At 40.6% G+C, this 12155-nt stretch overlaps 1 protein-coding gene across 3 annotated transcripts in view; it reads left to right on the plus strand.

The window, feature by feature from the left end:
• Window positions 1-12155, plus strand: part of spg11 (SPG11 vesicle trafficking associated, spatacsin) — a 76041-nt gene that overhangs the window by 16319 nt on the left and 47567 nt on the right. For 2 of the 3 annotated variants that reach the window (XM_048256462.1, XM_048256460.1), the window contains exons 11-26: window positions 23-199; window positions 296-367; window positions 1560-1675; window positions 2502-2677; window positions 4091-4295; window positions 4374-4574; window positions 4652-4746; window positions 5105-5250; window positions 5849-6013; window positions 6199-6265; window positions 6341-6506; window positions 9390-9616; window positions 9723-9837; window positions 9929-10088; window positions 10275-10526; window positions 11644-11844. In XM_048256462.1, coding sequence (XP_048112419.1) covers window positions 23-199; window positions 296-367; window positions 1560-1675; window positions 2502-2677; window positions 4091-4295; window positions 4374-4574; window positions 4652-4746; window positions 5105-5250; window positions 5849-6013; window positions 6199-6265; window positions 6341-6506; window positions 9390-9616; window positions 9723-9837; window positions 9929-10088; window positions 10275-10526; window positions 11644-11844 — 2541 coding nt within the window. The remainder of the gene's footprint in view (window positions 1-22; window positions 200-295; window positions 368-1559; window positions 1676-2501; window positions 2678-4090; window positions 4296-4373; window positions 4575-4651; window positions 4747-5104; window positions 5251-5848; window positions 6014-6198; window positions 6266-6340; window positions 6507-9389; window positions 9617-9722; window positions 9838-9928; window positions 10089-10274; window positions 10527-11643; window positions 11845-12155) is intronic. The other variant, XM_048256461.1, reaches the window with a different exon arrangement.

The following is a 12155-nucleotide window of genomic DNA, read 5'->3' on the forward strand; positions in this document are numbered from 1 at the left end:
TATTTGTTGTCTGGCCCTTCAGGAGCTCATCCAGCATGCTGTTACAACTTGCCAGATCCCCTGGGCACAGGCCTTTCTGAGACGGCAAGCCAGCCCTGAATTGTGCCTTGACGATATTAAGAAGAGTGGCTTGCTACAGGTCCTTTGTTGCCTCCAGCACCATGATTTGGGTCAGGCCATATCTCTGCTCAGGAACATGGTGAGATGGGGGAGACTGAAGTTGTTTCTAAATAAAATATGGCATGAATACTAACTTAACTCCTTAGCCTTTCTCACATTGTTTGTTTGGTCTTAGGGCTACTGTGTGAAGGAACAGCTCCATAGCATATGCCTCCACACAGAGGACAAGGACCTAAGAGATTTTGTGGTAAGTGAGGTCGTAATGTTAGTTACAAACACTGGTGAAGTGTTCAAAAATGAGTAGGTAAGCTATATGTCCTATAGGAAGTCTTATATAAATAGGCCATCCTATAATTCCTATAGTTGTAAACAAGTAATCAAATTATCTCTCTATGCAGGATTGCACTACCAATGAAACCAAATTATATTTTTTATATTATTATTATATATGTAGTAGTAGTAGTAGTAGTAGTAGTAGTAGTAGTAGTAGTAGTAGTAGTAGTAGTAGTAGTAGTAGTAGTAGTAGTAGTAGTAGTAGTAGTAGTAGTAGTAGTAGTAGTAGTAGTAGTAGTAGTAGTAGTAGTAGTAGTAGTAGTAGTAGTAGTAGTAGTAGTAGTAGTAGTGATATTTGATTGGTCGGCTGATTCTTATACAGGCATAGAGGTTTGTCGATGGAGCAATGCCAGACCAAATTTCCCGACTTCAAATGTTGTTGGTGGGATTACATTCAGGCTGGCTTCCAGGTTAATTACATGTAGTAGCAGAAGAAACTAGAAATGCAATTCCAACTGAGTGTATGCTTGTATGCAAGTTTAAACAGAGAACTATTTGTGTCAGGGTATTAGCTGTGTAGACTCAACGCAGATACATGAATCTAGTTGTATGTTTTTGAAGCAAGACTGAAATAAGCGTTGCAAGTAGCCTACTTGAAAGCATAGCGGCAGTTTCTTGAAAGCAGTATCTAAGCTACTATGATTTATACATTCAGTCAACATCATAGATTCTAAGGTAGATTCAAGTCAACCAGTAAGGTCAGCATTGATCATGCCATAAAATGTCATCGTCTTTACTTTGAAATATTTGAAAAATGAAAATCCAGCATGTCTGGGGATGATCCACACAAAATCCTTTGAATACAGAATTCAGTGAGCTGATCGCTGCTAGAGAATGATGGCGTTGAGGATTCCTTTGGGAAACAGAGTCTTTTTGGGGAGAAGTGCAGGAGACCGGCAGGCAACAGTTCAGTTCAAATAAAAATGCTTAGCAATTCTATGTACTCAACAAATGCTACATTGTAAGGCTAAACAATATGTTACAGAAAATGTTTTAAAAAAGTAAAATTAGTATTTGAATGCAGGCATTGAAATGAAAAACATTTTGAAGAAAATGTTCACTGGTGAAGCTTTTCAGATGTGTGCTAAGTTGTTATCGCTCTGTAGGTTGAGACGTTGAGCGGCCATGGATATTTGTCAGATGAAGAGCTGCTAAGGGTGGAGCTCCTGAGGAAGATTGAAAAACCAACTGCTCCCTCCTGTCAGCCCATGGAGAATAGGAGGTTGGGCAGAGCTTCTGCTTCATTTGTTCATTTCATTTTGTTTTCAGATATTGCCACAGCAGCCCTTTGTAAAATGTGGTTTCCCAGATAGCAAAATCAGATTGGCAGATAGCGGACCGCTGGTGGTATGCAGCCGTTGGACCACCATCTCTTTAAATTTAACTTGTCATGAATATTAAGAAAAGTTAATAAAATTATATAATGGAGTATGACTGAACAAATTACAAGATTATAGACCAATTGTGGAAAAATATTGGCCAATTTGTCTGCAACCCACTGGCGGACTGCCAGAGAACCGATGAGCAAAATGGCAGCGGACCGCCAGCTATGCCCCCAATGGACCGCCAGTGGTCCGCCAGCCTCTTGCTATCTGGGTTCATCCCTATATTTACAGGTTACATTTACAATGAAAGGAACAAGCCACCGTCAAGCACAGGTGAAGCATTGCTACTTGGGTGCAGAGATATCGCGCAACACATGAGTACCTTGTCTCACTCGCCACAGCACAGACAATCTCTGCTTCGCCCCAATGTAGTCCCAATAATGTAGTAGGAAATCGCTTAGTCTGCATTGACATTTGTACTCGTTGTGAATATGCAGGCCACAATAAGTAATTGTTTTTTTGTTGTTGTTGGCTCACTTTTTCTCACGACATGCTATCCGGCGATGTGAGATTCCATTCACTATGCTAAACTAAGCTAGTGGTGGTGCTGCCGGACTAAGACAATGCATGCATGGAGACAAATGCTTTTGCTCACTTATCTAGGGGAGATAGTGAATAACCCAATTTCATAAAACCGTGCCGTGTTCCTTTAATGTTTTGCAGGATTTTGGACAAGGGGCATGCAGATCCAAAATGTAACAGTCTACTGCAGCAGTTTGCATGTGAGCCAGCTGGCATGTCATCACACAACCTGTGTAGTCTACTGCGGCTAGATTGGGTCAGACATTGGGACAGCTACACGCAGAGTTCTATCCTCTTGTCACAGAAGAAGGTCCTGAGTGAGTCACTCTCCCTATCTACATGAGACATCAATATAAAATGTTTTTTTAGTTGATTATTATGATCATTGGTTACTGAAATGGTTTATACAATATCAGTCCAAACCCAGTGAGTTAACATGTATGTAATACATTTGCAAATATCCAAAAAGTTTATCAACATATTTAATGGCTCATATCTGAAGATTTCATGGCAAACACTTTGTTTATAGCTTTCCACAGGAGATTTTATAAAATAACAGAATAACAGCTACAAAAATGCACACACATATTATGTTCTTGACATGACTTCAATTGCTCAACCAGTTAAGTGTACATATTAGCATTAGAGATGCGCAGATGGGTAATTATTTCATCCGCAACCGGGTCACAAAACTCATAATCCGTCCGCCATCCATCCGCACCAACTTTTTTGACCAATTTTCAAAACCGCACCCTCCCGCCATCCGCTGATTGTTTTAAGGTCTATGGGCGATGCAAGGCGCTGCTGACACAAGGCTAGAAAGCTCTTGCCTGTTCTAGAAAGGAGACTGATCCAATGCAGCAAAGATATTCAAAGGCTTAAGTCCCTAGTATATCCTAGTGACCAGGGACGGACTGGCCATCTGGCATACCGGGCATTTACAAACTGAAAATAAACAGCAATGAATTGAATGTGGAAGGTTTCCATTACATTTGAAATATGGAAATAAAACTATTAAAAGATTTTACACTTTATTCACTTTTTTAACACACTAAATGTACATAGTATAAGTACATTTATCCACCACAGATAAAACAGTGTTGTCAATGGACACAGCCAGGGCCATAGTGGAGGCTATATGCAAGTAAATGCACTTTATCCACCTCTGATTTCAGAAATAGAGGTTATCCACCTCTTATTACAGTTTATCCACCTCTCAAAAGAGTTTATTCACCAATTGCAACTTTAAACATTCAAAAATCACACTGTATTATCCACATATATGTCACAATATGTACACTCATCAACATTTAAAGAACCATTTAATACCATTGGTATTGTTATTTACATTGGACAATAACCTCCACCATCATCAAACATGTTCTGAATGCCTTATCGGAAAAATCCAATATCGCATTGCACATTCCACCTTACCGTTACCCACCTCTTATTTTACCACTACACCCCTGGACACAGCGAGGTGCCAGGCTGCAGGCTGAACAAGGACTAAAGTCCTTGAGGGTGTGTAGAAGGATACCAGAGTTATCTTGTTTTTTTACTGTTACATCTGTATTTATTTAACTTTGATCTCTCTCCTGCTTTGCGTTCATATGCCTTTGGGTAAATACGATGTATGTTTTTGTATAACCCACCAAACAAATTGTGAATCTCTGACTGATGGCACTGTAGATACAACACAATTAGCGTCATGCCATTTTCTTCCTTCACAGAGAGCTCCTGTGAATCAGAAGTCTTGTGGTCATACCTCACCTCACACCATGATCATAAGAGGGTCATTGAGTGGATCAAGAGCCTTGTGAGCAACAGAAACTCCACTATGTCTCCTTCATGGCCGGCTTTAACTGCAGATGTTGTCAGTAACAACACGCAGAGCAACATGTTTTTGAGGAACATCATCTTGGACATGTTAGCTAGGTAAGAGAGCCAAATCACTCGGACTCAGTTTGATGTTAACTGCTGCAGAGCTCAACTGACTTGTATGTGTCTTCACAGACAAGGTGAATTTGTTCAAACAGAAATGGACAACTTTGAACAGCTGCTGTGGAGGTTGGGTCAGGCTGAAGGAGTGATGCAAGTGACAAAGATTTCTCAGTTTTCTTCTTCTCAGATGCAACATTTTCAAAGCACCTTTATTAACCACTGTCTAGAGATTGGTCTGTGCTACCTCCTCTACACCTACATCAGCTTTAACGGGTAAGAAATCTTCCTTTTGAAAAGAGCTGCTGGTATAGAGCATTTGCTGTTTCATCATTTGACCTTATTTTTCCCAGAAACGAGCCAGTCTTGAAAGGAAAGGGTTCATGTGAAAGCCATCCATGCTTTGAGATGCTCGTGAAAATACAAGAAATAGCAAAGAACTTAACAGGTATTTCACCCACCACTCACTGAAGTTTATCTTAGTTAGCATAGTTGACTGCTGACCTGGGATGGGCAGCAATACAACAAATGTGTTGAAAGCAAAATACTACAAAAAAAGCACAATACTCTATCTTGCATAATGCTCTTACCATTTATTATTGATTCAGAAAAGCAGATTAATTAGAATGCTGCACATTACCTTACAGTAGCCTAACCAGTGCATCTTAATCTGGGGGTCGCCATCTGATGTGACCAATATGATGCAACCACTTGTTTTTGTAAATGAATATAAATCTTGAGATTTCAACTTGAATTACACTGTGAGATTTGGGTTGATTGAATTTCATTGTGTTGTAATCCACCAGAACCAGAGAGGGTCTTTGAGGGCAGCTTGACTAGTGCCCGTGTCCTCATCCCCGGCAGCCAGGGCAGTGTAAGCAGCATGCTGCTTGAGGGTCACAGCCTTCTGGCTCTATCAACAATTATGTTTGCCCCAGGCAGCATAGACCAGGTTGGGTCTTTTCTGTCTTTCTGTGTTAGTCTTATATTGTCACTCATTCTCTGTTCCTTTGTCTTTTTTATTATTGTCAATATTGTCATTAAGAAAATAACTGGCTTGGACATATTGTCCAGCATGGATGTTGGATGGAAGTTTTTTCCCCCCCTTTGATTTGACTGTGTATCCATTCCTGACCAAGGTCTGGGAAAACAGTGAATTTGGTCAGCTCATTTTGAGCTGGAAGGAAGTACAAAATGTCCATATTGATCAGATCAGAGTAGCAGCAGGATTCAGGAATATCATCAGTGTGTATAGGCTGCACAATATGTTTTTTTAAGTAGAGCATAGAAAAATAACATTTGGGCACTGTAAAAAGGATCACTAATTTAAAAGCATCCACCTAAGCCTGCCTTTGTAAGTCTTGGTATGGTAAGTATGGTCTGGTCAGATGATGCTTTTACTAAGTGAGTAGGCTGTGACATTTTGCATTATATCTTAACATTTGATAACAGTTGATCACAAATGTTCTGCTTGCCTTGACTGTTTTATTTAGATAAAGTTGCTCTTTTGTCATTGTTATTTTGTTGTAAGTTAAATCTGTTCTCTTCAGGTGTCCCAACACACATTGCAGGTCGGCAACTGCCCATGGAAAGCTGACCCCCAACTCCTCAAGATGGCCTTGAGCACATATCCCAAACTGAAGTTTGCTCTCTTCCCACCCAGTGGTCCTTTTGGCATGGGACCATCAGATATATCAATTTACCATCTCATGCAAGTACGTTGAATATTCCATAAGGGCTGTATAGCTGAGCATAAATTATGCATGAAATTGAACTTTCATTGCCATTTATTGATGTGGTTGTTTATGATTGTTAAGGAATTTGTAAGCTTGATGGAAAGTAGAACAAAGTTTATTTGCTGAGATTTGAAAGTTTTCAACCTTACCTTTTCCCTGAACAGTCTCTAAATCCTTTGGATTCCTCTAGACTGTTTTGGTGGCAATCAGCCAATACATTGGGCATTACAGGTGGGTTTCACAAATTTCCTCTAAAATGTCTTCCTTGTCTTTTTTTAATGATCTAATCACCTAGTCTCTTTACAGAGATGTCTGCAGAACTGCCTCATTTCTCCACCCCATATCTTGTAAACAAACATGCCCTCCTTGAAAATCTGGACTTTTTGCATCACTTGAGGCATGGACGACCCTCCTTTGCCTATGGAACTTTTCTAGTTCAACATCTGGCAAGTTTCAATGATGAGAAACTACTGTGAGTCATTTTCCATTTTTAACAATATACCGTATTTTCCGGATTATAAATTGCTCCGGAGTATAAGTCGCATTAGTAAAAAAACATATATAAGTCGCACCAGACTATAAATCACATTTATTTCTAAATTTATTTCACAAAATCCAAGACCAAGAACAGACAGACTATGTAACTGAACACATAGAGGCCCAAAAAATTGAGAATTTTACCGGGAATCTTAAGTGAAGGAGTGAATGGCTAGCCTGGAAAATCCAGACCCTGATAATCTAGGAAGATTAAGGGTCTGACCAAGAACAATGTAATGGCCCAACTTGAGGGGCGGCAACAAGCATGCATTTAAAAATCTCACTGCACGCAATTGGATAACACTAGACCATGTTTACTCTGAATGATTTCGGACATTGACGCAATCGGATAACACTACGACCAATGTGTACTGTCCTCCAACGTTGCAGCGCTGTCTTCATCAGTTTAGCTGGTTCCCCAGAATGTTGGGGTAAAAGTAACGTGCATCATTGCTCTTTGTCAGAGTGTCTCGCAGAGACAATTCCATTGTGCTCTCGCTAACTTCCAGGGTAGTGAATGGTGGCAAGCTGAGGAGAACTGGGCAATAAGGAAGGCGGCCAAGGACCCGTTGGTAATTGTAAAGCAATTTACAAAAGATTCACTGAACAAAAATGCTGATGTGGTACATGAAAATTTAGCCAAAAATGTGGAAAATGCAATCAAGCATTTTGGGTGATGTGGAGGGACAAGCCGGCAGCCGAGCAAATGCTCGACAGGCTACCTCCGAGAGAGCAAGAGAGAAAAAAAGATACACGTTTAAAATAACATTTTGAGTTGCGTGTCCCGAGTCCCAACAAAAGCCTGTCGGAACGCTAAAATGTCCCGGTTTACACCAACCAGTATTAAAGTGTGGTATTATTATAGCCTGATCATTAACTAAACCCATGTAGAAAGACTATAGCCTAAAGCGTCCAGCGTATGATTTTGATAATGTGCATGTGCGCGCGTGTGTCAGTCAATCGTAACAGTCTGCATAATATTTGCAGTCAACCTTACAGTGTTTCTCTGCAGATATGCCTCGTCATATCTACCTCATTTTAACGGATAGGACAATTCTGAAGAGAAAGTCATCATTCTCTCAAATGTTTTCATGCATGTCTGGATAACGGCCATGTGAGGAATGTTTAGGAGACAGACTCTTAAATCCTCAAATTATGGCCGGGGTATTTTATTTACTTAGGCTGCGCAAAGCACATGCATTTATTTGGGGCAGGCTTGTATTCGAGGCAGGCCTTTATTTCTTATGTGCGTTTTATTGCCTTCTCTTTTATTGTGAGACGTGCGTTTCGTTTGGAGCTTCATACCGGTAGGCTATCAGAAGATGTTCGTTTTGGTTTGGTAGCCTAAATTGAGTTATTTTTTTTAATTATGCACGATTTGGTTTTTTATTAAATTCGTAGGCTGGAATGCCTCGCGGCAACAATTGTGTAAATGTACAGTAGGCTAGTACTGCTTCAGCTTCTGGCAAGCTCAGAAGGGGGCAGCAAGTGACTGGTAGCTTGAGAGCAACGTGTTGGAGACCCAGTGTAGGACAACGACTTTTCATTGGCAACAGTATTAAACCAACCAACAATATAAAATATTAAAAAGAGCCCTTTTATTTCATTGAGTTAAATTGAAACAATGTAGGCAATTATTACCCCGGCTTATTTGGGGCCGGGCTTTATTTATAAATAGAATCTCGGCCTGTAAATTTGAGGATTTACGGTATGCACATGTGTTTTAGGCATAGTGCAAGCCCTAATCTCTGACTGAAAGTGCGCAGAACTTTGTCCCGGTGGTGACTCCCCCGAACCCCCTCTAACTTTTGGGCTTAAGTACAAAAAAATTTCTGACCTGTCGCAAGTTCACCAAGCTCCCGATTTCATTCCACAAGCCTAGAGCGTCCTCTAGCGACTGTCATGTCGATTCATACCAACATTTAAAAACATGTTAAATTATATATATTTTCATATATAAGTCGCATCTGACTATAAGCAGGACCAGCCAAACTATGAAAAAAAGTGCAATTTATAGTCCAGAAAATACGGTATGCGGTATAATATTCAATAGCATTTTTAAACAGGTTTGGCAATAGTTAATTTCCATATGCTTCTCTGTCTGATTTTGTATGCATGCTAATCTGTAAGGGACCTTTCAAGCTAATCTTTAGACTTTTATTTTAAATCAGACAGATGATTTCATAAAAAAGTTTGTCCTGCAACCTGAACTGATAGTGAACTGATAGGCACATTGTTGCAGGGAAATGTTTAACGAAAGCATCCAGTTGCTTGTTACAACTGAAGTGTGATTGTGTGAATGCACATGGTATGGAAAAATTTTTGCAGTTCTTTTTTTAATGTCATTATATGTCTATAACAAGAGTCGTTTTTTGCACTGAGATCGCGCAACATTCAGAGGAGGCTTCTTTATGCTGCATTGTGTGCCTAAAAACGAGGCGAAACATTGCTGGCCTTGTACTTCGTACTGCAAGTTTTTTGTGTTTACATACAAGCCAGCATATTGAGGAGCCAGGAGGCAGGACCAAATAGCAACTGCACGGTGGTCTGTTCACAGAAATTAATCCGCTTGGCGTCGGGCCGTTTTACAACCTCGACCGTGCATTCATTTCTGTGAACAGACCACTGTGTCGTCCATTATCCCTTACATATAATTTCTCCAAAGTTTCGGCATAGGAACACCTATGATTTATTTTTTTTTCTTCTGATTTTTCTGAGGGGGTGACCTGTGAGGCTCTGGGTGATTTGACCTGGAATGGAATATTGCCGTATGCCCCCAAACAAACATCTGATCATCTAACACATGTTTTGATTACAGCTTAAGCCATGCTGCAGAGTTGGCCTACGGTCTGGGCTTGCAGCATTTCAACACACCCTCTGTGGCAGCTGCCTGTGTCTGCTTCTGTGAACTACTAGGTGTCTGCAGCCTTAAACTACGGGTAGACATTAAGGCTTTCAGTCTCCAACTGAAGTTCTTGAATAAGAACTCTGAAGGAAACGATGGGAGCTCTCTAAACGAGTGCTTAAGTAAGTTGGAATGCCATGGTACGTGTATTCATTGGTGGACAAAAAAATATGACTCACAGACTTGTACTTTTCTTTATATCACAAATACATCTTGTAGAATAGTATGGGTTTATTTGTGTTTTAGTTGGAAAATGTAACCAGCTGGTGGAGTCTGAATGGAAACAGCCTAGAGGTTGGGAGTTGCTGAATGACTTGGAGAAAGCTGTGAAGAACACTGTGGAGAACAGATGCATTAGCAGGTCTTTTTAAGAATTGAGATGTATATAGACATACACAAACACATTTTTATCATAACAACATCCAGAATTATGCCTTTGCATTTCTCTTTAGGGTATCTCATGAAGCTCTGCAGGAATGGGCATTACCTGTACAATTTTCCCAGCTGCATGGTCTGACCCTCACCACTGTGTATCCATGTGAATGTGCAGCTGATGGAGAGTGGCTTTACTTGCTGCTCTTTGTTCAGCAGCACAGCTATCCTCCACAGCAGGTATTTTTCTGCCTTATATACCTGCGTCAATATGCATGCAGATATATAGTGCAAATCCACCATACTGCCCATACTGCTTTTCCAAACTGTGCGTGCTCAAACTGACTGACCTTTTTTCATAATATATGTACATATCTCTTTAGATGAGATGATGAGTTTGTGAAATGGTTGTTTCTTTTTCTCCAGGTTAGAGCACTTGTGACAAGTTTTTGCCTAGCCCTACAGACCCACCTTTCACTAGCCTTTCAGGACCTGCAGGCCCCTCTCCAGTCAGAACATGAGGAGTTGCTGGGTAGAGAGGAGTACCTTGAGCCCCCAAAAGAGCTATTTCAGGTGGTCCTTCAGAGCCAAGGGCAGCCATGTCCATGGAGGTATCAGCTGGGAGAGGCGATGGGCCAGCACTGCCCTCCACTCGCTATATTTGCAGCATGTGAAAAGGTATTAATTAATTAAAAAGGATCGGCAACTGATGGGAAATAAAGATTATTTATATTGGCTTGTCATTGTAATACATAAAATATGGTTGGGCCGATGGACGATATCATCACCCATTGTGATGGTTGACCAACATCACGATGGAAAGCAACCATCATGATTCCACGTCTCCACAAGCCAGACACACACTTATTCTACAGAACCTGTTTTAACATAGGTTAAAAGATAAAACCGTTTCCCTGGAAATGAAATTGAGCCTAGAACTGATGCATATACAGGGTAGCTTACTTAACTAGCTTACTTTAAAGACTTTAAAGACCGTCTTATTAAAATAACTCCTGATTGTGACATTGTGAACTTAAAATATTAATGTTTTAGCTAAAATAGTCCTAATGAATTATCGTTAATTGTTACAATTAGAGGAAATTCTTGCTGATTGTCACATATAGCTCTAATATTTTTCAGAGGCTACAGCACTGAAGCGCAAATTCACTATTCCGCACCATGTTAAGAAACCATTTCTTTCGTTACATTTATAGGATCAGAAGACCTCAGTTTTTCACTATGGCTGGAGCTTTTGCCAAAAGCACGAAATATCAGACAGCAGCAGAGTGGAAATCGGGATTCGTTATTTATAAAAGTTGTTTGCTGCGCCGGTGTGCCCTGCCTCCAGCAACCTGGACTGTGTGATCGCAGCCCCTTACTTTCACTTTCCGCTGCCCCTGCTCATAGTCTGCATGGCCGGTATGAGATGCGTTGCGTATGACCACTGAAGATTTTAGATGAGTGACCAGCCGCGATAGTAGGCTACTAGTAGTAGCTTTATTGGTAGGCCCAGCGAAAGCTGGCAATGTGGAATATTCCACTGGTCGGTGCACACGTAACTGTTCAGATTGGTTGTCTGTCCATTCACGCGGATTTTACTGGAGCAGATCTTGCACGCCACTTCGGTAGCCTACTGTATATCTCTTAGCTGTCCACTTTCATCAGGCCATTATATTTAGCCTATAATTATTATAAGTATTATTAGAAGAGACATCACTAAATGGCATTAAAGCATGGGCCTTTTAACCATTTACACTTTGAATTTACAGTGTGATTTGTTTTTGTTTCACTGAAGGAGTCGAGCCTTCTGCAGTTCCTCTCTGTGTGGATTTTGACATCTGTAAATATGTCTATCGCTCAAGAGGCCACTTCCCACATTGATGAGAGTCTGAGCCAGCATGTGTGGAATCTCCATGACCTGGCAATAATTTGGAAAATTCTCTTGAAGAATTGTAATATCAGGCCACTTATACATGGATTTCAGCTCTTTCTAAAGGTAAAATTTACATTAACAAATCATTTTTTATTTGTTTTCAATGAATTATGTATTATGTAACACGATTAGGAATAGACAAAGGCCTGACAAAGCCAAAGGCCTGAACCCCACAGGGTGATGATGAAGGAAACCTGCAGCGTTTAGAGATACCTGCAGCATAGCCTGCAGCGCACCCGTAGAGAGATACCTGCAGCGTAACCTGCAGCGCACCCGTAGAGATTGGCATGGTTTTATTTCAGTTAGCCTATTAGCTGGTTTGATTTGCATTGAGCTCAATGAGCATCAAACCAGCTAATAGGCTAACTGAAATA

The sequence above is a fragment of the Alosa alosa genome, chromosome 11 (assembly GCF_017589495.1).
Source record: "Alosa alosa isolate M-15738 ecotype Scorff River chromosome 11, AALO_Geno_1.1, whole genome shotgun sequence".
NCBI lineage: Eukaryota > Metazoa > Chordata > Actinopteri > Clupeiformes > Clupeidae > Alosa > Alosa alosa.